This window comes from Salvelinus alpinus, chromosome 11 (assembly GCF_045679555.1).
Source record: "Salvelinus alpinus chromosome 11, SLU_Salpinus.1, whole genome shotgun sequence".
Classification (NCBI taxonomy): domain Eukaryota; kingdom Metazoa; phylum Chordata; class Actinopteri; order Salmoniformes; family Salmonidae; genus Salvelinus; species Salvelinus alpinus.
In genome coordinates this window covers 18,267,280-18,294,580 of record NC_092096.1, presented here as the reverse complement: position 1 = coordinate 18,294,580, position 27,301 = coordinate 18,267,280, and the positions used below count along the sequence as shown (strand labels likewise).

Below are 27,301 nucleotides of genomic sequence, written 5' to 3'. Positions count from 1 at the left end.
CATATGAGATGGTAGACAGTGTAGAATCACAGACAGGTACATCACATATGAGATGGTAGACAGTGTAGAATCACAGACAGGTACATCACATATGAGATGGTGGACAGTGTAGAATCACAGACAGGTACATCACATATGAGATGGTAGACAGTGTAGAATCACAGACAGGTACATCACATATGAGATGGTGGACAGTGTAGAATCACAGACAGGTACATCACATATGAGATGGTGGACAGTGTAGAATCACAGACAGGTACATCACATATGAGATGGTAGACAGTGTAGAATCACAGACAGGTACATCACATATTAGATGGTGGACAGTGTAGAATCACAGACAGGTACATCACATATGAGATGGTAGACAGTGTAGAATCACAGACAGGTACATCACATATGAGATGGTAGACAGTGTAGAATCACAGACAGGTACATCACATATGAGATGGTAGACAGTGTAGAATCACAGACAGCTACATCACATATGAGATGGTAGACAGTGTAAAATCACAGACAGGTACATCACATATGAGATGGTAGACAGTGTAGAATCACAGACAGGTACATCACATATGAGATGGTGGACAGTGTAGAATCACAGACAGGTACATCACATATGAGATGGTGGACAGTGTAGAATCACAGACAGGTACATCACATATGAGATGGTAGACAGTGTAGAATCACAGACAGGTACATCACATATGAGATGGTAGACAGTGTAGAATCACAGACAGGTACATCACATATGAGACGGTGGACAGTGTAGAATCACAGACAGGTACATCACATATGAGATGGTAGACAGTGTAGAATCACAGACAGGTACATCACATATGAGATGGTGGACAGTGTAGAATCACAGACAGGTACATCACATATGAGATGGTAGACAGTGTAGAATCACAGACAGGTACATCACATATGAGATGGTAGACAGTGTAGAATCACAGACAGGTACATCACATATGAGATGGTAGACAGTGTAGAATCACAGACAGGTACATCACATATGAGACGGTGGACAGTGTAGAATCACAGACAGGTACATCACATATGAGATGGTAGACAGTGTAGAATCACAGACAGGTACATCACATATGAGATGGTGGACAGTGTAGAATCACAGACAGGTACATCACATATGAGATGGTAGACAGTGTAAAATCACAGACAGGTACATCACATATGAGACGGTGGACAGTGTAGAATCACAGACAGGTACATCACATATGAGATGGTAGACAGTGTAGATGTAGTCCTGACATCAGCAGTGCTTCAACCAATCACAGTGGAGTTGACAGTATTTCTATCTGTCAGGGGTTGTATGGATCATTTCTCTGTAGACCTTCTGACAGAAAACACACTACTACGACAACACTAGACCCACTACACTCTGCTACTGATTCCGGATGGATTCACATAGAACTCCTTAGAAACATATTAGGGACACTTCTCTGCTTAGAATACATAAATATTTCAAGCAGGATATTTTTGGACGATTTCAAAGTTGACACACCAAAGACCTGATTTCATGAACCACCAACGGTTTCTTTGTCATGGGACTTGAAGAAAATATTCTCTACATGAAGATGAGACTTTGGTGTTAATCTCTAATTGGACTGAAAGAGGATTTGGTTGCTTCCTGTCGTTGCTTTGCTAGCCAGAACCCTGGTTAGTTATTTAGGGGAGGAGAAGGGGAAAGGATTCGGTTTGGTGCGGTTGCCAAATCAGTCTGGGGGGTCCCTTTGCAGACAGAGCAGAAATATCTCCCAGAATGCTGGCAGGCAACAAGAGAGGCTTATAAGGAGGTATGATGCTCACAAAGACAGAAACAGACTGCTTTACCCCAGTAGTCATTTCAAACATTTACAACAACTGCAGGGAACGGGAATCGTTTAAATTCCAGCTGGAACATGCGAAGCATAGAATTATTCTACAATGCAATCCATAGAAGGCTAGCTTGGTCCCACATCTGCTTGTGGTGTACAGATACCTCCTATGGTTGTCATTCAGCACAAACAGATCTGGGGTCAGGCTAATATAGAAGGATACAGCCACCTCCTATGGTTGTCATTCAGCACAAACAGATCTGGGGCCAGGCTTATATAGCATGGTACAGCCACCTCCTATGGTTATTATTCAACACAAACAGACCTGGGGTCAGGCTAATATAGAAGGATACAGCTACCTCCTATGGTTATTATTCAGCACAAACAGATCTGGGGCCAGGCTATTATAGAAAGATATTTAATTGGAAAATAAGAATAATTGTTTCCCTTGCTCTACTCACTGTGTCCCTGTACAAGGTTGTGTTTCTCTTAGTCATTACCATTGAATGACTACCCTTATAGACGACCATCAGTTTGACAAAGTGCCAGTATATGAACCACCTTCTAGCAGAGAGGGGACTTCTTAAAAAAGCCATTCCTCACAGAGTAAACAGGGCCATAAAGCATCTATAGAAGTGGCAATTACTTCCTGGTCTGACACCAGGGGATGCGTCCCAAATGGCACCCCATTCCCTATGTCAAAAGTAGTGCACTAAATAGGGAATAGGGTGCTATTTGGAACAGCAGGTTCCCTCACTAACAGCGCTAGCTGCAGCTAATACTCTATAGCCTCTGACATATCACATTGGCCCAGGAGATTTAGATTAGAGGGTGTTCGATCTAGTCCACTCTGTACGGCCATCTTAGATTTAGAGTAGACGCTAGGCTACATTAAATTACAGGACTCCACGGACCTAGGTGAAGTAGCGTTAGCGAGATAGCTACCTGGCCCGGGGTCCCTGCCAAAAGCATGTGATTTATGGCTTAGCGCTAGGCTAATACATGGAGCTTTACATACAGTATGTCCTGCTTTAGACCCATAGCAGATGGAGTTGGACTATTTTATTGCGGCCTCTTCCCTATCCGATGCTGAGAGCCCTATATTATTCATAGCATCCCCCTTTTCTGCTGTAATGACGCTGCTAAATTATGGAAAATGTGTTTTCTATTCAAATTTACAGCACCTTGTTGTGCGCAAATACAAAATGCATTAATGATATATGGTTACAGATGTGGGTATTACATAGGATATGTAGGATACATTTAGAAGCAAAAAAAAGGAGAAGAGAGGTTTTTTAAACGCAATGAGAGAGGTATGAAATCACCCTGTAGGCTGGCTGCTTTGAGCCCCATGACTTCAATCTCTCTTCACCCACGGCACCGGATCAAATGATGACAGCCTCTGATCTGGAAACATGGCAAACTGAACATCAAATAGCTAAATGAATAGCATTCCATATACATACCATCTCAGTGTCAAAAACATTGAATACATTGCTGAATATTTGGCCAATATTAAATATGCCTACATGGAAGGAGCCTACCTTCTTCATTGTCAAAGGGCAGAATTTAGACTTCAGTGGAATACATCCGAGACTGATTACAGATTTAACTATATTGGTTTCTGTAGAGCACTGGTCCTGATTACAATCATGCAAAAGGGAAACTGATATTCCACACGCTGCAATCTGTTTATGCTCTGAAGTGGTCTATTGACAGACCATGTTTGAAGGTCCTTCTATTGGTCTTCATCAGGTCTCCTTGTCTCCTCATTATAATCAGAACACCAACAGAAAACAAAACCCCATTGTTCAGAGTGCTTCATCAAACGACAAATGAAGGAAGTCTATTCTGTTTATCAACGTGATTGTTGATGAGAGGATGGCTCATTTTCTCTCCAATCTCTGTTTAGAATGGGAATTAGCCTGACTCACACAATAACTAGTATCTATCAGTGAAGGTTGCTAAGGGGAGGCCGGCTCAAAATAATGACTGGAATGGAGCAAATGGAATGGCATCAAACCATATGTTTGATGTACAGTACCAGTCAAAAGATTGGACACACCTACTCATTCAAGGGTTTTTCTTTATTTTCACTATTTTCTACATTGTAGAATAATAGTGAAGACATCAAAACTATGAAGTAAAACAAATGGAATCATGTGTTAAACAAATCTAAATATATTTTAGATTTTAGATTCTTCAAAGTAACCACCCTTTGCCTTGATGACAGCTTTGCACACTCTTGGCATTCTCTCAACCAGCTTCACCTGGAATGCTTTTCAAACAGTCTTCAAGGAGTTCCCACATATGCTGAGCACTTGTTGGTTGCTTTTCCTTCACTTTGCGGCCCAACTCATCCCAATCTCAATTGGGTTGAGATCGGGTGATTGTGGAGGCCAGGTTATCTGATGCAACACTCCATCACTCTCCTTCTTGGTCAAATAGCCCTTACACAGCCTGGAGGTGTGTTGGGTCATTGTCCTATTGAAAAACAAATGATAGTCCCACTAAGCGCAAACCAGATGGGATGGCGTATTGCTGCAGAATGCTGGTTAAGTGTGCCTTGAATTCTAAATAAATAACTGACAGTGTCACCAGCAAAACACCATCACACCTCCTCCTCCAGGCTTCATGGTGTGAACCACATATGTACAGATCATCCGTTCACCTACTCTGCGTCTCACAAAGACACGGCGGTTGGAGCCAAAAATCTCAAATTTGGACACATCAGACCAAAGGACAGATTTACACTGGACTAATGTACATTGCTCGTGTTTCTTGGCCCAAGCAAGTCTCTTCTTCTTATTGGTGTCCTTTAGTAATGGTTTCTTTGCAGCAATTCAACCATGAAGACCTAATTAACGCAGCCTCCTCTGAACAGTTGATGTTGCAATTTCTGAGGCTGTTATCTACTGAACTTATCCTCTGCAGCAGATGTAACTCTGGGTCTTACTTTCCTGTGGCGGTCCTCATGAGAGCACTTGATGGTTTTTGAAACTGCACTTGAAGAAACTTCAAAGTTTTTATTTATTTTCCGGATTGACTTAAATGTCTTAACGTAATGATGGACTGTCGTTTCTCTTTGCTTATTTGAGCTGTTCTTGCCATAATATGGACTTTTTCTTCTACCAAATAGGGCTATCTTCTGTATACCAACCCTACCTTGTCACAACACAACTGATTGGCTCAAATAAGAAGGAAATAAATTCTACAAATTAACTTTAAAAAAAGGTACACCTGTTAATTTATATGAATTCCAGGTGACTACCTCATGAAGCTGGCTGAGAGAATGGCAAGAGTGTGCAAAGCTGTCATCAAGGCAAAGGGTGGCTACTTTGAAGAATCAAAATATATTTTGATTTGTTTAACACTTTTTCGGTTAGTACATGATTCCATACGTGTTATTTTATAGTTTCGATGTCTTCACAATTATTCTACAATGTAGAAATTTAAGAAATAAAGAAAAATCCTTGAATGAGTAGGTGTGACCAAACTTTTGACTGGTACTGTATTTGATACTATTCCACTCACTCCGCTCCAGCCATTACCACGAGCCCATCCTCCCTAATCACGGAGCCACCAACCTCCTGTGGTAGCTATGTGTGGTCATAATTCCGTAATCCTGGAAAAGCCCCAAAAGCCTGTTACATAACTCTGACAGGCCCCACAAAATGTTTTACATATCACTAATGGGCCCACCATAACCTGTTACATATCCCTGATGGGCCCACCATAACCTGTTACATATCCCTGATGGGCCCACCATAACCTGTTACATATCCCTGATGGGTCCACCATAACCTGTTACATATCACTGACGAGCCCACCATAACCTGTTGCATATCCCTGATGGGCCCACCATAACCTGTTACATATCCCTGACGGGTCCACCATAACCTGTTACATATCACTGACGAGCCCACCATAACCTGTTACATATCACTGACGGGCCCACCATAACCTGTTACATATCACTGACGGGCCCACCATAACCTGTTACATATCCCTGACGGGCCCACCATAACCTGTTACATATCACTGACGGGCCCCCCATAACCTGTTACATATCACTGACGGGCCCACCATAACCTGTTACATATCCCTGACGGGCCCACCATAACCTGTTACATATCCCTGACGGGCCCACCATAACCTGTTACATATCACTGACGGGCCCACCATAACCTGTTACATATCACTGACGGGCCCCCCATAACCTGTTACATATCCCTGACGGGCCCACCATAACCTGTTACATATCCCTGACGGGCCCCCCATAACCTGTTACATATCACTGACGGGCCCACCATAACCTGTTACATATCACTGACGGGCCCACCATAACCTGTTACATATCACTGACGGGCCCACCATAACCTGTTACATATCACTGACGGGCCCAAAATAACCTGTTACATATCACTGACGGGCCCACCATAACCTGTTACATATCACTGACGAGCCCACCATAACCTGTTACATATCCCTGACGGGCCCACCATAACCTGTTACATATCACTGACGGGCCCACCATAACCTGTTACATATCCCTGACGGGCCCACCATAACCTGTTACATATCACTGACGGGCCCAAAATAACCTGTTACATATCACTGACGGGCCCACCATAACCTGTTACATATCACTGACGGGCCCACCATAACCTGTTACATATCACTGACGGGCCCACCATAACCTGTTACATATCCCTGACGGGCCCACCATAACCTGTTACATATCACTGACGGGCCCACCATAACCTGTTACATATCCCTGACGGGCCCACCATAACCAAATCAAATCAAAAATCAAATCAAATTTATTAGTCACATACACATGGTTAGCAGATGTTAATGCGAGTGTAGCGAAATGCTTGTGCTTCTAGTTCCGACAATGCAGTAATAACAACAAGTAATCTAACCTAACAATTCCGCAACTACTACCTTATACACGCAAGTGTAAAGGGATAAAGAATATGTACATAAAGATATATGAATGAGTGATGGTACAGACGGCATAGGCAAGGTGCAGTAGATGGTATAGAGTACGGTATATACCTATGAGATGAGTACTGTAGGGTATGTAAACATAAAGTGGCATAGTTTAAAGTGGCTAGTGGTCCATGTATTACATAAGATGGCAAGATGCAGTAGATGATATAGAGTACAGTATATACATATACATAAGAGATGTGTAATGTAGGGTATGTAAACATTATATTAGGTGGCATTGTTTAAAGTGGCTGGTGGTACATTTTTACATAATTTCCATCAATTCCCATTTTTAAGGTGGCTGGAGCTGAGTCAGTTTGTTGGCAGCGGCCGCTAAATGTTAGTGGTGGCTGTTTAACAGTCTGATGGCCTTGAGATAGAAGCTGTTTCTCAGTCTCTCGGTCCCTGCTTGGATGCACCTGTACTGACCTCGCCTTCTGGATGATAGCGGGGTGAACAGGTAGTGGCTTGGGTGGTTGTTGTCCTTGATGATCTTTATGGCCTTCCTGTGACATCGGGTGGTGTAGGTGTCCTGGAGGGCAGGTAGTTTGCCCCGGGTGATGCGTTCTGCCGACCTCACTACCCTCTGGAGAGCCTTACGGTTGTGTGCGGAGCAGTTGCCGTACCAGGCGGTGATACAGCCCGACAGGATGCTCTCGATTGTGCATCTGTAGAAGTTTGTGAGTGCTTTTGGTGACAAGCCGAATTTCTTCAGCCTCCTGAGGTTGAAGAGGCGCTGCTGCGCCTTCTTCACAACGCTGTCTGTGTGGGTGGACCAATTCAGTTTGTCCGTGATGTGTACACCGAGGAACTTAAAACTTTCCACCTTCTCCACTACTGACCCGTCGATGTGGATAGGGGGGAGCTCCCTCTGCTGTTTCCTGAAGTCCACAATCATCTCCTTTGTTTTGTTGACGTTGAGTGTGAGGTTATTTTCCTGACACCACACTCCGAGGGCCCTCACCTCCTCCCTGTAGGCCGTCTCGTCGTTGTTGGTAATCAAGCCTACCACTGTAGTGTCGTCCGCAAACTTGATGATTGAGTTGGAGGCGTGCATGGCCACGCAGTCGTGGGTGAACAGGGAGTACAGGAGAGGGCTCAGAACGCACCCTTGTGGGGCCCCAGTGTTGAGGATCAGCGGGGTGGAGATGTTGTTACCTACCCTCACCACCTGGGGGCGGCCCGTCAGGAAGTCCAGGACCCAGTTGCACAGGGCGGGGTCGAGACCCAGGGTCTCGAGCTTGATGACGAGTTTGGAGGGTACTATGGTGTTAAATGCTGAGCTGTAATCGATGAACAGCATTCTCACATGGGTATTCCTCTTGTCCAGATGGGTTAGGGCAGTGTGCAGTGTGGTTGCGATTGCGTCGTCTGTGGACCTATTGGGTCGGTAAGCAAATTGGAGTGGGTCTAGGGTGTCCGGTAGGGTGGAGGTGATATGGTCCTTGACTAGTCTCTCAAAGCACTTCATGATGACGGAAGTGAGTGCTACGGGGCGGTAGTCGTTTAGCTCAGTTACCTTAGCTTTCTTGGGAACAGGAACAATGGTGGCCCTCTTGAAGCATGTGGGAACAGCAGACTGGGCTAAGGATTGATTGAATATGTCCGTAAACACACCAGCCAGCTGGTCTGCGCATGCTCTGAGGACGCGGCTGGGAATGCCGTCTGGGCCTGCAGCCTTGCGAGGGTTAACACGTTTAAATGTTTTACTCACCTCGGCTGCAGTGAAGGAGAGCCCGCAGGTTTTGGTAGTGGGCCGTGTCAGTGGCACTGTATTATCCTCAAAGCGGGCAAAAAAGGTATTTAGCCTGTCTGGGAGCAAGACATCCTGATCCGCGACGGGGCTGCTTTTCTTTTTGTAATCCGTGATAGACTGTAGACCCTGCCACATACCCCTTGTGTCTGAGCTGTTGAATTGCGATTCAATTTTGTCTCTGTACTGGGACTTAGCCTGTTTGATAGCCTTGCGGAGAGAATAGCTACACTGTGTGTATTCGGTCATGTTTCCGGTCACCTTGCCCTGGTTAAAAGCAGTGGTTCGCGCTTTCAGTTTCACGCGAATGCTGCCGTTAATCCACGGTTTCTGGTTTGGGAATGTTTTAATCGTTGCTCTGGGTACGACATCGTCAATGCACTTCCTAATGAACTCGCTCACCGAATCTGCATATTCATCATTGTTGTTGTTGGACGCCGTGCGGAACATATTCCAATCCGCGTGATCAAAGCAGTCTTGAAGCGTGGATTCAGATTGGTCGGACCAGCGTTGAACAGACCTGAGCGCGGGAGCTTGTAGTTTTAATTTCTGTTTGTAGGCTGGAATCAACAAAATGGAGTCGTGGTCAGCTTTTCCGAAAGGAGGGCGGGGGAGGGCCTTATATGCGTCGCGGAAGTTAGTATAACAATGGTCCAGAGTTCTGCCAGCCCTGGTCGGACAATCGATGTGCTGATAGAATTTAGGGAGTTTTGTTTTTAGATTAGCCTTGTTAAAATCCCCAGCTACGATGAATGCAGCCTCAGGGTGTGTGGTTTCCAGTTTACAGAGAGTCAGATAGAGTTTGTTCAGGGCCATCGATGTGTCTGCTTGGGGGGGAATATATACGGCTGTGATTATGACCGAAGTGAATTCCCTTGGTAGATAATGCGGTTTACATTTGATTGTGAGGAGTTCTAGATCAGGTGAACAGAATGACTTTAGTTCCTGAGTGTTGTTATGATGGTCACACCACGTCTCGTTAATCATGAGGCATACCCCCCCGCCCCTCTTCTTACCAGAAAGATGTATGTTTCTGTCTGCGCGATGCGTGAAGAAACCAGCTGGCTGCACCGACTCCGTTAGCGTCTTTTCAGTTAGCCATGTTTCCGTGAAGCAGAGCACGTTGCAATCCCTGATGTCTCTCTCGAATGTTACCCGTGCTCGGATTTCATCGACCTTATTCTCAAGAGACTGGACATTGGCGAGTAGTATGCTAGGGAGTGGAGCGCGATGTGCTCGTCTCCGAAGCCTGTTACATATCACTGACGGGCCCACCATAACCTGTTACATATCACTGACGGGCCCACCAAAACCGGGTTTCAAGTATATTATCTGTTTAATACCGTCAGCACCTGAAACCTGTAATTGGCTATAGGCTTCCCCTGACTGCTCTCTCTCTCTCTCTCTCTCTCTCTCTCTCTCTCTCTCTCTCTCTCTCTCTCTCTCTCTCTCTCTCTCTCTCTCTCTCTCTCTCTCTCTCTCTCTCTCTCTCTCTCTCTCTCTCTCTCTCTCTCTCTCTCTCTCTCTCTCTCTCTCTCTCTCTCTCTCTCTCTCTCTCTCTCTCTCTCTCTCTCTCTCTCTCTCTCTCTCTCTCGAAGAATAGGCTATTATCTGTGCTTCATCAGAGGCCAAATCATCCTCCAGCAGTAAGAGCATCACCTCTGTCTACCAGTAACATTGTTTACACATAATGGCCACATGGATTTCTACTTTGCTCCATTCCTGTCATTTGTTTAAGGGGAGAATGTAGAGGGGAAACACGCTGATAATGGAGGTAGGAGACAGAGAAAAGGCCACAGATACATGTGCACACACATACTGTACGTGAAGACACACACACACAAAGGCGCACACAGAGACAGATAGACAGACATACTCATCAGTAATCTGTGATTTCACCACGGTAACAACATCGCTCTCTCTTTCTCTCTACCTTCGTCGGAGGAAAGGAGAGAGAGATGAGCAGCAGGCGATGGGTCTCTACCTCAGAGTGAGGAACAAGTGATTATCCTCAACAACATAACCATATTAATCAGGCCTCTACCTCAGAGAGAGGAACAAGTGATTGTCCTCAACAACATAACCATATTAATCAGGCCTCTACCTCAGAGAGAGGAACAAGTGATTGTCCTCAACAACATAACCATATTAATCAGGTCTCTACCTCAGAGAGAGGAACAAGTGATTGTCCTCAACAACAGAACCATATTAATCAGGCCTCTACCTCAGAGTGAGGAACAAGTGATTATCCTCAACAACAGAACCATATTAATCAGGCCTCTACCTCAGAGAGAGGAACAAGTGATTGTCCTCAACAACAGAACCATATTAATCAGGCCTCTACCTCAGAGAGAGGAACAAGTGATTATCCTCAACAACAGAACCATATTAATCAGGCCTCTACCTCAGAGAGAGGAACAAGTGATTATCCTCAACAACAGAACCATATTAATCAGGCCTCTACCTCAGAGAGAGGAACAAGTGATTATCCTCAACAACATAACCATATTAATCAGGTCTCTACCTCAGAGAGAGGAACAAGTGATTATCCTCAACAACATAACCATATTAATCAGGCCTCTACCTCAGAGAGAGGAACAAGTGATTGTCCTCAACAACATAACCATATTAATCAGGCCTCTACCTCAGAGTGAGGAACAAGTGATTATCCTCAACAACATAACCATATTAATCAGGCCTCTACCTCAGAGTGAGGAACAAGTGATTATCCTCAACAACATAACCATATTAATCAGGCCTCTACCTCAGAGTGAGGAACAAGTGATTATCCTCAACAACAGAACCGTATTAAATCAGGCCTCTACCTCCGAGAGAGGAACAAGTGATTATCCTCAACAACATAACCATATTAATCAGGCCTCTACCTCAGAGAGAGGAACAAGTGATTATCCTCAACAACAGAACCATATTAATCAGGTCTCTACCTCAGAGAGAGGAACAAGTGATTATCCTCAACAACAGAACCATATTAATCAGGTCTCTACCTCAGAGTGAGGAACAAGTGATTATCCTCAACAACAGAACCATATTAATCAGGCCTCTACCTCAGAGAGAGGCACAAGTGATTATCCTCAACAACAGAACCATATTAATCAGGCCTCTACCTCAGAGAGAGGAACAAGTGATTATCCTCAACAACAGAACCATATTAATCAGGCCTCTACCTCAGAGGAACAAGTGATTATCCTCAACAACGGAACCACAATGTCCTCAAGCATAATATGAATGAGAAATTAAAGATAGGGGAGGCTCAGTTACAGTAACACGGTCACCACCAATAAATACATGATAATCGAACATTTCAATAAGCATTTCTCTACGGCTGGCCATGCTTTCCTCCTGGCTACCCCAACCCTGGCCAACAGCTCCGCACCCCCCGCAGCTACTTGCTCGAGCCTCCCCAGCTTCTCCTTCACCCAAATCCAGAGAGCAGATGTTCTGAAAGAGCTGCAAAACCTGGACCCGTACAAATCAGCTGGGCGAGACAATCTGGACCCTCTCTTTCTAAAATGATCCGCCGCCATTGTTGCAACCCCTATTACCAGTCTGTTCAACCGCTCTTTCGTATCGTCTGAGATCCCTAAAGATTGGAAAGCTGCCGCGGTCATCTCCCTCTTCAAAGGGGGTGACACTCTCGACCCAAACTGTTATAGACCTATATCCATCCTGCCCTGCCTTTATAAAGTCTTCGAAAGCCAAGTTAATAAACAGATCACTGACCATTTCGAATCCCACCGTACCTTCTCCGCTGTGCAATCCGGTTTCCGAGCTGGTCATGGGTGCACCTCAGCCACGCTCAAGGTACTAAACGATATCATAACCGCCATCGATAAAAGACAGTACTGTGCAGCCATCTTCATCGAACTGGCCAAGGCTTTCGACTCTGTCAATCACCGTATTCTTATCGGCAGACTCAATAGCCTTGGTTTCTCAAATGACTGCCTCGCCTGGTTCACCAACTACTTCGCAGACAGAGTTCAGTGTGTCAAATCGGAGGGCCTGTTGTCCGGACCTCTGGCAGTCTCTATGGGGGTACCACAGGGTTCAATTCTCGGGCCGACTCTTTTCTCTGTATATATCAACGATGTCGCTCTTGCTGCGGGTGATTCCCTGATCCACCTCTACGCAGACGACACCATTCTGTATACATCTGGCCCTTCTTTGGACACTGTGTTAACTAACCTCCAAACAAGCTTCAATGCCATACAACACTCCTTCCGTGGCCTCCAACTGCTCTTAAACGCTAGTAAAACCAAATGCATGCTTTTCAACCGTTCGCTGCTCGCACCCGCCCGCCCGACTAGCATCACTACTCTGGACGGTTCTGACCTAGAATATGTGGACACCTACAAATACCTAGGTGTCTTTCTAGACTGTAAACTCTCCTTCCAAACTCATATAAAACATCTTCAATCCAAAATCAAATCTAGAATCGGCTTTCTATTTCACAACAAAGTCTCCCAAACTCACGCCACCAAACTTACCCTCGTAAAACTGACTATCCTCCCGATCCTCGACTACGGCGATGTCATCTACAAAATAGCTTCTAATACTCTACTCAACAAATTGGATGTAGTCTATCACAGTGCCATCCGTTTTGTTACCAAAGCGCTTTTTACCACCCACCAACCACTACGACCTGTATGCTCTAGTCGGCTGGCCCTCGCTACATATTCGTCGCCAGACCCACTGGCTCCAGGTCATCTATAAGTCTATGCTAGGTAAAGCTCCGCCTTATCTCAGCTCACTGGTCACGATAACAACACCCACCCGTCGCACGCGCTCCAGCAGGTACAGTGGGGAGAACAAGTATTTGATGCACTGCCGATTTTGCCGATTTTCCTACTTACAAAGCATGTAGAGGTCTGTAATTTTTATCATAGGTACACTTCAACTGTGAGAGACGGAATCTAAAACAAAAATCCCAAAAATCACATTGTATGATTTTTAAGTAATTAATTAGCATTTTATTGCATGACATAAGTATTTGATACATCAGAAAAGCAGAACTTAATATTTGGTACAGAATCCTTTGTTTGCAATTACAGAGATCATACGTTTCCTGTAGTTCTTGACCAGGTTTGCACACACTGCAGCAGGGATTTTGGCCCACTCCTCCATACAGACTTTCTCCAGATCCTTCAGGTTTCGGGGCTGTCGCTGGGCAATACGGACTTTCAGCTCCCTCCAAAGATTTTCTATTGGGTTCAGGTCTGGAGACTGGCTAGGCCACTCCAGGACCTTGAGATACTTCTTACGGAGCCACTCCTTAGTTGCCCTGGCTGTGTGTTTCGGGTCGTTGTCATGCTGGAAGACCCAGCCACGACCCATCATCAATGCTCTTACTGAGGGAAGGAGGTTGTTGGCTAAGATCTCGCAATACATGGCCCCATCCATCCTCCCCTCAATACGGTGCAGTCGTCCTGTCCCCTTTGCAGAAAAGCATCCCCAAAGAATGATGTTTCCACCTCCATGCTTCACAGTTGGGATGGTGTTCTTGGGGTTGTACTCATCCTTCTTCTTCCTCCAAACACGGCGAGTGGAGTTTAGACCAAAAAGCTCTATTTTTGAATCATCAGACCACATGACCTTCTCCCATTCCTCCTCTGGATCATCCAGATGGTCATTGGCAAACTTCAGACGGGCCTGGACATGCGCCTGCTTGAGCAGGGGGACCTTGTGTGCGCTGCAGGATTTTAATCCATGACGGCGTAGTGTGTTACTAATGGTTTTCTTTGAGACTGTGGTCCCAGCTCTCTTCAGGTCATTGACCAGGTCCTGCCGTGTAGTTCTGGGCTGATCCCTCACCTTCCTCATGATCATTGATGCCCCACGAGGTGAGATCTTGCATGGAGCCCCAGACCGAGGGTGATTGACCATCATCTTGAACTTCTTCTATTTTCTTATATTTTCTAATAATTGCGCCAACCGTTGTTGCCTTCTCACCAAGCTGCTTGCCTATTGTCCTGTAGCCCATCCCAGCCTTGTGCAGGTCTACAATTTTATCCCTGATGTCCTTACACAGCTCTCTGGTCTTGGCCATTGTGGAGAGGTTGGAGTCTGTTTGATTGAGTGTGTGGACAGGTGTCTTTTATACAGGTAACGAGTTCAAACAGGTGCAGTTAATACAGGTAATGAGTGGAGAACAGGAGGGCTTCTTAAAGAAAAACTAACAGGTCTGTGAGAGCCGGAATTCTTACTGGTTGGTAGGTGATCAAATACTTATGTCATGCAATAAAATGCAAATGAATTACTTAAAAATCATACAATGTGATTTTCTGGATTTTTGTTTTAGATTCCGTCTCTCACAGTTGAAGTGTACCTATGATAAAAATGACAGACCTCTACATGCTTTGTAAGTAGGAAAACCTGCAAAATCGGCAGTGTATCAAATACTTGTTCTCCCCACTGTATATCTCACTGGTCATCCCCAAAGCCAACACCACCTTTGGCCGCCTTTCCTTCCAGTTCAATGCTGCCATTGACTGGAACGAATTGCAAAAATCGCTGAAGCTGGAGACTTACATTTCCCTCACTAATTTTTAACATCAGCTATCTGAGCAGCTAACCGATAGCTGCAGCTGTACATAGTCCATCTGTAAATAGCCCACCCAATCTACCTACCTCATCCCCATATTGTTATAATTTACTTTGCTGCTCTTTTGCACACCAGTATCACTACTTACACACCATTATCTGCTCATCTATCACTCCAGTGTTAATCTGCTAAATTGTAATTACTTTGCTACTATGGCCCATTTATTGCCTTACCTCCTCATGCCATTTGCACACACACTATATAGACTTTCTTTTTTATATATTGTGTTATTGACTGTACGCTTGTTCATTCCATGTGTAACTCTGTGTTGTTGTTTCTGTCGCACTGCTTTGCTTTATTTTGGCCAAGTCGCAGTTGTAAATGAGAACTTGTTCTCAACTAGCTTACCTGGTTAAATTAAGGTGAAATAAATAAATAAATATATATATATGATAGTCCTGATTTGGGGGTCTATCCAGGTTTTTATCCATTTCTTTATGTTATTGCTGAGACCATTACAGTCAAAGCCACACCAGATATCACTCACCACAATAGTACTACAGCTCTATAAGGACTGCTAAAGGTCCACTCCACAGGTACTGCTCTATAAGGACTGCTACAGGTCCACTCCACAGGTACTGCTCTATAAGGACTGCTACAGGTCCACTCCACAGGTACTGCTCTATAAGGACTGCTAAAGGTCCACTCCACAGGTACTGCTCTGTAAGGACTGCTACAGGTCCACTCCACAGGTACTGCTCTATAAGGACTGCTACAGGTCCACTCCACAGGTACTGCTCTATAAGGACCGCTACAGGTCCACTCCACAGGTACTGCTCTGTAAGGACTGCTACAGGTCCACTCCACAGGTACTGCTCTATAAGGACTGCTACAGGTCCACTCCACAGGTACTGCCCTGTAAGGACTGCTACAGGTCCACTCCACAGGTACTGCTCTATAAGGACCGCTACAGGTCCACTCCACAGGTACTGCTCTATAAGGACTGCTACAGGTCCACTCCACAGGTACTGCTCTGTAAGGACTGCTACAGGTCCACTCCACAGGTACTGCTCTATAAGGACTGCTACAGGTCCACTCCACAGGTACTGCTCTGTAAGGACTGCTACAGGTCCACTCCACAGGTACTGCTCTATAAGGACTGCTACAGGTCCACTCCACAGGTACTGCTCTATAAGGACTGCTAAAGGTCCACTCCACAGGTACTGCTCTATAAGGACTGCTACAGGTCCACTCCACAGGTACTGCTCTATAAGGACTGCTACAGGTCCACTCCACAGGTACTGCTCTGTAAGAACTGCTAAAGGTCCACTCCACAGGTACTGCTCTATAAGGACTGCGACAGGTCCACTCCACAGGTACTGCTCCATAAGGACTGCTACAGGTCCACTCCACAGGTACTGCTCTATAAGGACTGCTACAGGTCCACTCCACAGGTACTGCTCTATAAGGACTGCTACAGGTCCACTCCACAGGTACTGCTCTATAAGGACTGCTACAGGTCCACTCCACAGGTACTGCTCTATAAGGACTGCTAAAGGTCCACTCCACAGGTACTGCTCTATAAGGACTGCTAAAGGTCCACTCCACAGGTACTGCTCTATAAGGACTGCTACAGGTCCACTCCACAGGTACTGCTCTATAAGGACTGCTACAGCTCCACTCCACAGGTACTGCTCTATAAGGACTGCTAAAGGTCCACTCCACAGGTACTGCTCTATAAGGACTGCTACAGGTCCACTCCACAGGTACTGCTCTATAAGGACTGCTACAGGTCCACTCCACAGGTACTGCTCTATAAGGACCGCTACAGGTCCACTCCACAGGTACTGCTCTATAAGGACTGCTACAGGTCCACTCCACAGGTACTGCTCTGTAAGGACTGCTACAGGTCCACTCCACAGGTACTGCTCTATAAGGACTGCTAAAGCTCCACTCCACAGGTACTGCTCTGTAAGGACTGCTACAGGTCCACTCCACAGGTACTGCTCTATAAGGACTGCTACAGGTCCACTCCACAGGTACTGCTCTATAAGGACTGCTAAAGGTCCACTCCACAGGTACTGCTCTGTAAGAACTGCTAAAGGTCCACTCCACAGGTACTGCCCTGTAAGGACTGCTACAGGTCCACTCCACAGGTACTGCTCTATAAGGACTGCTACAGGTCCACTCCACAGGTACTGCTCTATAAGGACTGCTACAGGTCCACTCCACAGGTACTGCTCTGTAAGGACTGCTACAGGTCCACTCCACAGGTACTGCTCTATAAGGACTGCTACAGGTCCACTCCACAGGTACTGCTCTATAAGGACTGCTACAGGTCCACTCCACAGGTACTGCTCTGTAAGGACTGCTACAGGTCCACTCCACAGGTACTGCCTTGTAAGGACTGCTACAGGTCCACTCCACAGGTACTGCTCTATAAGGACTGCTACAGGTCCACTCCACAGGTACTGCCCTGTAAGGACTGCTACAGGTCCACTCCACAGGTACTGCTCTATAAGGACTGCTACAGGTCCACTCCACAGGTACTGCTCTACAAGGACTGCTACAGGTCCACTCCACAGGTACTGCTCCATAAGGACTGCTACAGGTCCACTCCACAGGTACTGCTCCATAAGGACTGCTACAGGTCCACTCCACAGGTACTGCTCTGTAAGGACTGCTACAGGTCCACTCCACAGGTACTGCTCTATAAGGACTGCTACAGGTCCACTCCACAGGTACTGCTCTATAAGGACTGCTACAGGTCCACTCCACAGGTACTGCTCCATAAGGACTGCTACAGGTCCACTCCACAGGTACTGCTCTATAAGGACTGCTACAGGTCCACTCCACAGGTACTGCTCTGTAAGGACTGCTACAGGTCCACTCCACAGGTACTGCTCTATAAGGACTGCTACAGGTCCACTCCACTGGTACTGCTCTATAAGGACTGCTACAGGTCCACTCCACAGGTACTGCTCTGTAAGGACTGCTACAGGTCCACTCCACAGGTACTGCTCTATAAGGACTGCTAAAGGTCCACTCCACAGGTACTGCTCTATAAGGACAGCTACAGGTCCACTCCACAGGTACTGCTCTATAAGGACTGCTACAGGTCCACTCCACAGGTACTGCTCTGTAAGGACTGCTACAGGTCCACTCCACAGGTACTGCTCTATAAGGACTGCTACAGGTCCACTCCACAGGTACTGCTCTATAAGGACTGCTACAGGTCCACTCCACAGGTACTGCTCTATAAGGACTGCTACAGGTCCACTCCACAGGTACTGCTCTATAAGGACTGCTACAGGTCCACTCCACAGGTACTGCTCTGTAAGGACTGCTACAGGTCCACTCCACAGGTACTGCTCTATAAGGACTGCTACAGGTCCACTCCACAGGTACTGCTCTATAAGGACTGCTACAGGTCCACTCCACAGGTACTGCTCTATAAGGATTGCTACAGGTCCACTCCACAGGTACTGCTCTATAAGGACTGCTACAGGTCCACTCCACAGGTACTGCTCTATAAGGACTGCTACAGGTCCACTCCACAGGTACTGCTCTATAAGGACTGCTACAGGTCCACTCCACAGGTACTGCTCTATAAGGACTGCTACAGGTCCACTCCACAGGTACTGCTCTGTAAGGACTGCTACAGGTCCACTCCACAGGTACTGCTCTACAAGGACTGCTACAGGTCCACTCCACAGGTACTGCTCTATAAGGACTGCTACAGGTCCACTCCACAGGTACTGCTCTGTAAGGACTGCTACAGGTCCACTCCACAGGTACTGCTCTATAAGGACTGCTACAGGTCCACTCCACAGGTACTGCTCTGTAAGAACTGCTAAAGCTCCACTCCACAGGTACTGCTCTGTAAGAACTGCTAAAGGTCCACTCCACAGGTACTGCTCTGTAAGGACTGCTACAGGTCCACTCCACAGGTACTGCTCTATAAGGACTGCTACAGGTCCACTCCACAGGTACTGCTCTGTAAGGACTGCTAAAGGTCCACTCCACAGGTACTGCTCTATAAGGACTGCTACAGGTCCACTCCACAGGTACTGCTCTATAAGGACTGCTAAAGGTCCACTCGAGAGGTACTGACGCACCTTTCACATTGATTGGCAGTAGGTCTTCATAGATGAGTGGCTGTAACCTGTAAATAAAGTAAAATGAAGGAATGCTGCCCTCTGTTGGCATCATGAAAGTAATACAACAAATAAACCTCTCAAGATTTAGTGATGCTCACATGATACTTACAATCCTGGAGCGTTCATGTGTATTCTATTTAATGAGTTTACAGCATGATCCTCGTATACATAGCAAGGGAAAACAAATACTAAAATAAAATAAACAGCAGCACATCAATATTCTTCAACCCTAATTTCTTGTTACCATTCTGTTAAAACATTCTGCCATCGTCAGTGCAAAAATCGGGACAAGCCTAAATACCAGGGCATTGTCGAAGCGATATGGCTTTAGCTTGCGCATCTAGAAGACAGAATTCACTATGAATACGAAGCTAATTAACAGTGTGGTATAGTACAGTGTAAGAAAAAATAGCATTCAAAGCTAGCAATCTCTGCAGAGTTGGTTATAGCGATATCCATGTGAGCCGAGTGTGTGTACGAATCTGAAGAGATACATAAACAGAAACAACAACAAAAAGGAAGGAAACAAGGAAACAAAACTAAATATCTATTTTCACAGCAGCACCATTACAGATAAATTAAAAGGATTCTCCAACGAACCAATCAAACATAAACACACATTCCTTCTAATCTAGTGTCGTCTTGAAATGGCAAACGTGTGGAAACTAAATATCCAAACAGCTGGGTGAGTCAAAGGGAGGAAGAGCCTGTGTAGCTGGTGTCTGAGCCACATACAATCTTACTCTGATCATTCCTTTACAGTTCACTCACTACAAACGTCATACAGTGTAGTGTTGATTACAGTCAGTCATTGTCTTATACATTTCAGAGAATATGTTGGGAAGATTGTACAATATGATTCATCATAAGGCATATTGAAAAAAACTCTATTCCTCTTTTGTACCCGTTCAATTCCTTCAGTAGCTGTTCAATAAATACATCAGAAAGGATTTCTTGGATGTCTTCCAGTACAGTAACTTTCGTAGGTTCTACAGCTAGGCAGGTCATTTCTGTATGGTGGCACGGTGCTCGGTTTTGTTGTGGGAAGACATACAGACAGTAAGAGGTTGAGGAAAGATTGGAAGTCCATAAGGAGATATAGGAAGTTGATTTGTGAGAGTTGTTTCTGTCAAACCTCCCACAGTCCAGCCAGACATGTCCTGGGTCTCTATATCCCCAATCCCACGATGCACAGGGCCAGCAGTAGCATGGTGGCCAGACTGAGAGTGGGTCTCAGGAAAGACGCCTTGCCTGGAGGAAGGGAGGGGACACAGTAAGAGGCATGCTGGGTAAGACACTGTCTGGACATCAAACACACTCAAAAGTATTTTCCTCCTCAGATCTTTTCCTCCGATGCTCTCCTCCCTTCCCTCTGACGTTTTGAGAAGAAGGTGAAGAGAGAGGAATCTAATAAATTATGAATCGAGGAAAATACTTTTGAGATTCACCCACAAATTGACACGGTCCTTCAATTCCCCAACCAGACACTAACCAGTAGACCCATCTATCCCTTACTTACCCTGAAGCCTGATCTTCCTGATGGGGCCGTCTCCACCCTCATAGCGACCTCTGACTTCCAGCTCGTAGTCCCCTACCTGGGGCATGGGGAAGTCAATGAAGTGCCAGCCCGTCATGTAGATCGGCCCTGTGATGTAGCCAGTCTTCCTGAACATCACCTGTAGAGGAGAGGAGAGGAGAGCAGAGGAGAGGAGAGGGGAGGAGAGGAGAGGAGAGGAGAGGAGAGGAGATGAGAGGAGAGGATTTCTTGTCTTCTGAGGACACTTATTTCCACAGGCTCAAACTGGATCACACCAGTTGCTGCAAGATTCAAATGAAACAAAGTAAAATGCCTTTACATACCTTATAATATAGTGGGAAGGACTCATTGCCAAACCAGTCGTAGGAGATGTGGTGCCACCACACGTACAGCCACTTGCCAGAGTAGCTGATGTAACGCCACATTTGGGGAGCCACACTTGGAGCTGCAAAGAATAGAATATAAATCTCAATAGATCACCTACAATAGACATGTCCTGTATATGGAATGTCAGTGTGGTTTTGGCATCTTACGTGCTCTCTTGGTGAACATCTCGCAGTGTTCGCTGGGAGGGCCGACACCGGCTCCGTTGTAGGCTCTGACCTCGATGAGGTAGTGGGAGTCTGGCAGCATGTTCTCCAGCCTGGTCTGGTTCATGGAGGCGGGCACAAAGATACGATTGGCCCCCGGCTCTGTATCGTCATACTTCCTCCAGTACTTCACCTGGTCAGAAAGCCGAGATTGGTCAGAGCAAGTGTCAATCAATCCAATCAAAATGTTCACCAGTTCCTCACACAGAGACCTATACTTCTTTCACGTCAGGCTGGCAAGGAAGCCACAGTTGAACACAAGGTATTTTATTTGTTATAGTCTCATGAGAAGGGCCATCCCACTGGGCAAAAACCAATTGAATCAATATCGTTTCCACGTCATTTCACGCAAAAACAACTGATTGTATTTGCAAAAAATCATCAAGGGAATTTCGTATTTTTCTCACCCAACTTTAAACATAAATCCAATGACATGATACTTTTGTTGTTGTTGATTTCACATTGAATTCACGTTAGTTGACAACTCAACCAAATGTAAATCAAAACTAGATGTTGAAGTGACATGTGTTTTTCCTGGTCACTTAACCAGACCATCGTCACCTGACCAGGAAAATGTGTCCTTCCCCATGAATCACGGACATCACTAGACATCCAGGAGATGTACAGAGCTACAGACCTGGTATCCATCTATGTACTGCTGAAGGCCGGTACCAGTGTCCATGACTGGTATCCACCAGACCAGAGCTTCATGGGACGAGACAGGCCTGGAGTATACATCTGTAGGAGACTCAGAGGGGACTAGTGGAGAGAGAGAGAGGGGGGGGGTTGGGGTAGACCAGATTGAGATAAACTTGTAAAAGAGGTTAAAGAACATGTTTACCATGGCTAGGGTTAGGGTTAGGGCTGAGGCTAGGGTTAGGGCTGAGGCTAGGGTTAGGGCTGAGGGTAGGGTTAGGGTTGGGGCTGAGGCTAGGGTTAGGGCTGAGGGTAGGGTTAGGGCTGAGGCTAGGGTTAGGGATGAGGCTAGGGTTAGGGCTGAGGGTAGGGTTAGGGTTAGGGCTGAGGCTAGGGTTAGGGCTGAGGGTAGGGTTAGGGTTAGGTTTAGGGTTAGGAGGGTTTCTGTTTATGCTGGTATCAAACCTTGGGTTGCACAGGCCTATTGCAACTTTCTGCCCTGTTTCTATATTGTACATCAGACCGGTCTGGAGAGGGTGAGAGAACATGAAAGGCCCAGAGCTCAGAGGGGTTAGGGGTCACCACGACGGTTCAACAACAGGAGGAACATCAGACCGGTCTAGAGAGGGTGAGAGAACATGAAAGGCAGAGAGCTCCGAGGGGTTAGGGGTCACCACGACAGTTCAACAACAGGAGGAACATCAGACCGGTCTGGAGACGGTGAGAGAACATGAAAGGCAGAGAGCTCCGAGGGGTCACCACCATTTCATCTCCAGACCGGTGATGTTTAGGGTTGAGGCTAGGGTTAGGTTTGAGGCTAGGGTTAGGTTTGAGGCTAGGGTTAGGTTTGAGGCTAGGGTTAGGTTTAGGGTTGAGGGTTAGGTTTAGGGTTGAGGCTAGGGTTAGGGTTGAGGGTAGGGTTAGGTTTAGGGTTGAGGGTTAGGTTTAGGGTTGAGGCTAGGGTTAGGGTTGAGGGTAGGGTTAGGTTTAGGGTTGAGGGTTAGGTTTAGGGTTGAGGCTAGGGTTAGGTTTGAGGCTAGGGTTAGGTTTAGGGTTGAGGGTTAGGTTTAGGGTTGAGGGTTAGGTTAGGTTTAGGGTTGAGGGTTAGGTTTAGGGTTGAGGGTTAGGTTTAGGGTTGAGGGTTAGGTTTAGGGTTGAGGCTAGGGTTAGGGTTGAGGGTAGGGTTAGGTTTAGGGTTGAGGGTTAGGTTTAGGGTTGAGGCTAGGGTTAGGGTTGAGGGTAGGGTTAGGTTTAGGGTTGAGGGTTAGGTTTAGGGTTGAGGCTAGGGTTAGGTTTGAGGCTAGGGTTAGGTTTAGGGTTGAGGGTTAGGTTGAGGGTTAGGTTAGGTTTAGGGTTGAGGGTTAGGTTTAGGGTTGAGGGTTAGGTTTAGGGTTGAGGGTTAGGTTTAGGGTTGAGGCTAGGGTTAGGTTTAGGGTTGAGGGTTAGGTTTAGGATTGAGGGTTAGGTTTAGGGTTGAGGGTTAGGTTTAGGATTGAGGCTAGGGTTAGGTTTAGGGTTGAGGGTTAGGTTTAGGGTTGAGGGTTAGGTTTAGGGTTGAGGCTAGGGTTAGGTTTGAGGGTTAGGTTTAGGCTTGAGGGTAGGGTTAGGTTTAGGGTTGAGGGTTAGGTTTAGGGTTGAGGGTTAGGTTTAGGGTTGAGGGTTAGGTTTAGGGTTGAGGCTAGGGTTAGGTTTGAGGGTTAGGTTTAGGGTTGAGGGTTAGGTTTAGGGTTGAGGGTTAGGTTAGGGTTGAGGGTTAGGTTTAGGGTTGAGGGTTAGGTTTAGGGTTGAGGCTAGGGTTAGGTTTGAGGGTTAGGTTTAGGCTTGAGGGTAGGGTTGTGTTTAGGGTTAGGGTTAGGGTTAGGTTTAGGATTGAGGGTTAGGTTTAGGGTTGAGGGTTAGGTTTAGGATTGAGGCTAGGGTTAGGTTTAGGGTTGAGGGTTAGGTTTAGGGTTGAGGGTTAGGTTTAGGGTTGAGGCTAGGGTTAGGTTTGAGGGTTAGGTTTAGGCTTGAGGGTAGGGTTGTGTTTAGGTTTAAGAGGGTTTCTGTTTATGCTGGTATGAAACCTTGGGTTGCAAGGGCCTATTGCAACTTTCTGCCCTGTTTCTATGTTGTACGTCAGTCCGGTCTGGAGAGGGTGAGAGAACATGAAAGGCCGAGAGCTCAGAGGGGTCACCACGACGGTTCAACAACAGGAGGAACATCAGACCGGTCTAGAGACGGTGAGAGAACATGAAGGCCCAGAGCTCAGAGGGGTCACCACGACGGTTCAACAACAGGAGGAACATCAGACCGGTCTGGAGAGGGTGAGAGAACATGAAAGGCCGAGAGCTCAGAGGGGTTAGGGGTCACCACGACGGTTCAACAACAGGAGGAACATCAGACCGGTCTAGAGATGGTGAGAGAACATGGAAGGCCGAGAGCTCAGAGGGGTTAGGGGTCACCACGACAGTTCAACAACAGGAGGAACATCAGACCGGTCTAGAGACGGTGAGAGAACATGAAAGGCCGAGAGCTCAGAGGGGTCACCACGACAGTTCAACAACAGGAGGAACATCAGACCGGTCTAGAGACGGTGAGAGAACATGGAAGGCCGAGAGCTCAGAGGGGTTAGGGGTCACCACGACGGTTCAACAACAGGAGGAACATCAGACCGGTCTAGAGAGGGTGAGAGAACATGAAGGCCCAGAGCTCAGAGGGGTCACCACGACGGTTCAACAACAGGAGGAACATCAGACCGGTCTGGAGAGGGTGAGAGAACATGAAAGGCCGAGAGCTCAGAGGGGTTAGGGGTCACCACGACGGTTCAACAACAGGAGGAAGGGTTGATTAAGTGCTGAGAGTGAACAAGTTGAAGAACATGCAAGCTGGATCAATAAATTAATAGATAAATAATTGAATAAGTAAATAATATAATACATAATTAAAAATCACACCAGGGGATGAAGGAATTAAGGAATTCAGTGCTGCATAAATGCGTGCTGTGTTAAAGGGCTTCATATAAGAACATTAAATATGAAAGACAAGCAGGCCAATAAATCCATTGTTTTTAATTGAACTTCCTCCTGGTGGTGGTATCCCCTCCAGCTCTCCTGATTGGCCCTCACTGACTCCCATGATCAAGGCCATTCAGACCAAGTGGAGCCAAGGTCTTCAGATTGGCTGTTCACCTGGATTCAGCTGTTCTTATCTGGTTTGAGGCTAGGGTTAGGGTTGTGGTTGAGGTTAGGGTTGAACCGGGATGTGGTCATACAGCTAGTATGACCCTCACCATCTCGTGGGGTTAGGGGTTAGTATGACCCTCACCATCTCGTGGGGTTAGGGGTTAGTATGACTCTCACCATCTCATGAGGTTAGGGGTTAGTATGACCCTCACCATCTCGTCGGGTTAGGGGTTAGTATGACCCTCACCATCTCATGAGGTTAGGGGTTAGTATGACTCTCACCATCTCATGAGGTTAGGGGTTAGTATGACCCTCACCATCTCGTGGGGTTAGGGGTTAGTATGACCCTCACCATCTCATGAGGTTAGGGGTTAGTATGACCCTCACCATCTCATGGGGTTAGGGGTTAGTATGACCCTCACCATCTCATGGGGTTAGGGGTTAGTATGACCCTCACCATCTCATGGGGTTAGGGGTTAGTATGACCCTCACCATCTCATGGGGTTAGGGGTTAGTATGACTCTCACCATCTCATGGGGTTAGGGGTTAGTATGACTCTCACCATCTCATGGGGTTAGGGGTTAGTATGACCCTCACCATCTCATGGGGTTAGGGGTTAGTATGACTCTCACCATCTCATGGGGTTAGGGGTTAGTATGACCCTCACCATCTCATGGGGTTAGGGGTTAGGGGTTAGTATGACTCTCACCATCTCATGGGGTTAGGGGTTAGTATGACCCTCACCGTCTCATGGGGTTAGGGGTTAGTACGACCCTCACCATCTCATGGGGTTAGGGGTTAGTATGACCCTCACCATCTCATGGGGTTAGGGGTTAGTATGACCCTCACCATCTCATGGGGTTAGGGGTTAGGGGTTAGTATGACTCTCACCATCTCATGGGGTTAGGGGTTAGGGGTTAGTATGACCCTCACCATCTCATGGGGTTAGGGGTTAGTATGACTCTCACCATCTCATGGGGTTAGGGGTTAGTATGACCCTCACCGTCTCATGGGGTTAGGGGTTAGTATGACCCTCACCGTCTCATGGGGTTAGGGGTTAGTATGACCCTCACCGTCTCATGGGGTTAGGGGTTAGTATGACCCTCACCATCTCATGGGGTTAGGGGTTAGGGGTTAGTATGACCCTCACCATCTCGTGGGGTTAGGGGTTAGTATGACCCTCACCATCTCATGGGGTTAGGGGTTAGTATGACTCTCACCATCTCGTGGGGTTAGGGGTTAGTATGACCCTCACCATCTCATGGGGTTAGGGGTTAGGGGTTAGTATGACCCTCACCATCTCGTGGGGTTAGGGGTTAGTATGACCCTCACCATCTCATGGGGTTAGGGGTTAGTATGACCCTCACCATCTCATGGGGTTAGGGGTTAGGGGTTAGTATGACTCTCACCATCTCATGGGGTTAGGGGTTAGGGGTTAGTATGACCCTCACCATCTCATGGGGTTAGGGGTTAGGGGTTAGTATGACCCTCACCATCTCATGGGGTTAGGGGTTAGGGGTTAGTATGACCCTCACCATCTCATGGGGTTAGGGGTTAGGGGTTAGTATGACTCTCACCATCTCATGGGGTTAGGGGTTAGGGGTTAGTATGACCCTCACCATCTCATGGGGTTAGGGGTTAGGGGTTAGTATGACTCTCACCATCTCATGGGGTTAGGGGTTAGGGGTTAGTATGACCCTCACCATCTCATGGGGTTAGGGGTTAGGGGTTAGTATGACCCTCACCATCTCGTGGGGTTAGGGGTTAGTATGACCCTCACCATCTCATGGGGTTAGGGGTTAGTATGACCCTCACCATCTCATGGAGTTAGGGGTTAGTATGACCCTCACCGTCTCATGGGGTTAGGGGTTAGTATGACCCTCACCATCTCATGAGGTTAGGGGTTAGTATGACCCTCACCATCTCATGGGGTTAGGGGTTAGTATGACCCTCACCATCTCATGAGGTTAGGGGTTAGTATGACCCTCACCATCTCGTCGGGTTAGGGGTTAGTATGACCCTCACCATCTCATGGGGTTAGGGGTTAGTATGACCCTCACCATCTCATGGGGTTA

At 46.7% G+C, this 27,301-nt stretch overlaps 1 protein-coding gene across 5 annotated transcripts in view; it reads right to left on the bottom strand.

Annotated features, from left to right (window-relative positions):
- Nucleotides 1-19,418: 19,418 nt before the first annotated feature.
- Nucleotides 19,419-27,301, bottom strand: part of cntn1b (contactin 1b) — a 45,756-nt gene continuing 37,873 nt past the window's right edge. For all 5 annotated transcript variants that reach the window (XM_071331914.1, XM_071331915.1, XM_071331917.1 and 2 more), the window contains 5 exons: nt 22,067-22,188; nt 21,373-21,562; nt 21,163-21,284; nt 20,822-20,978; nt 19,419-20,553 (listed from right to left, as the gene is read on the bottom strand). In XM_071331914.1, coding sequence (XP_071188015.1) covers nt 20,471-20,553; nt 20,822-20,978; nt 21,163-21,284; nt 21,373-21,562; nt 22,067-22,188 — 674 coding nt within the window. In that variant the 3' untranslated portion in view covers nt 19,419-20,470. The remainder of the gene's footprint in view (nt 20,554-20,821; nt 20,979-21,162; nt 21,285-21,372; nt 21,563-22,066; nt 22,189-27,301) is intronic.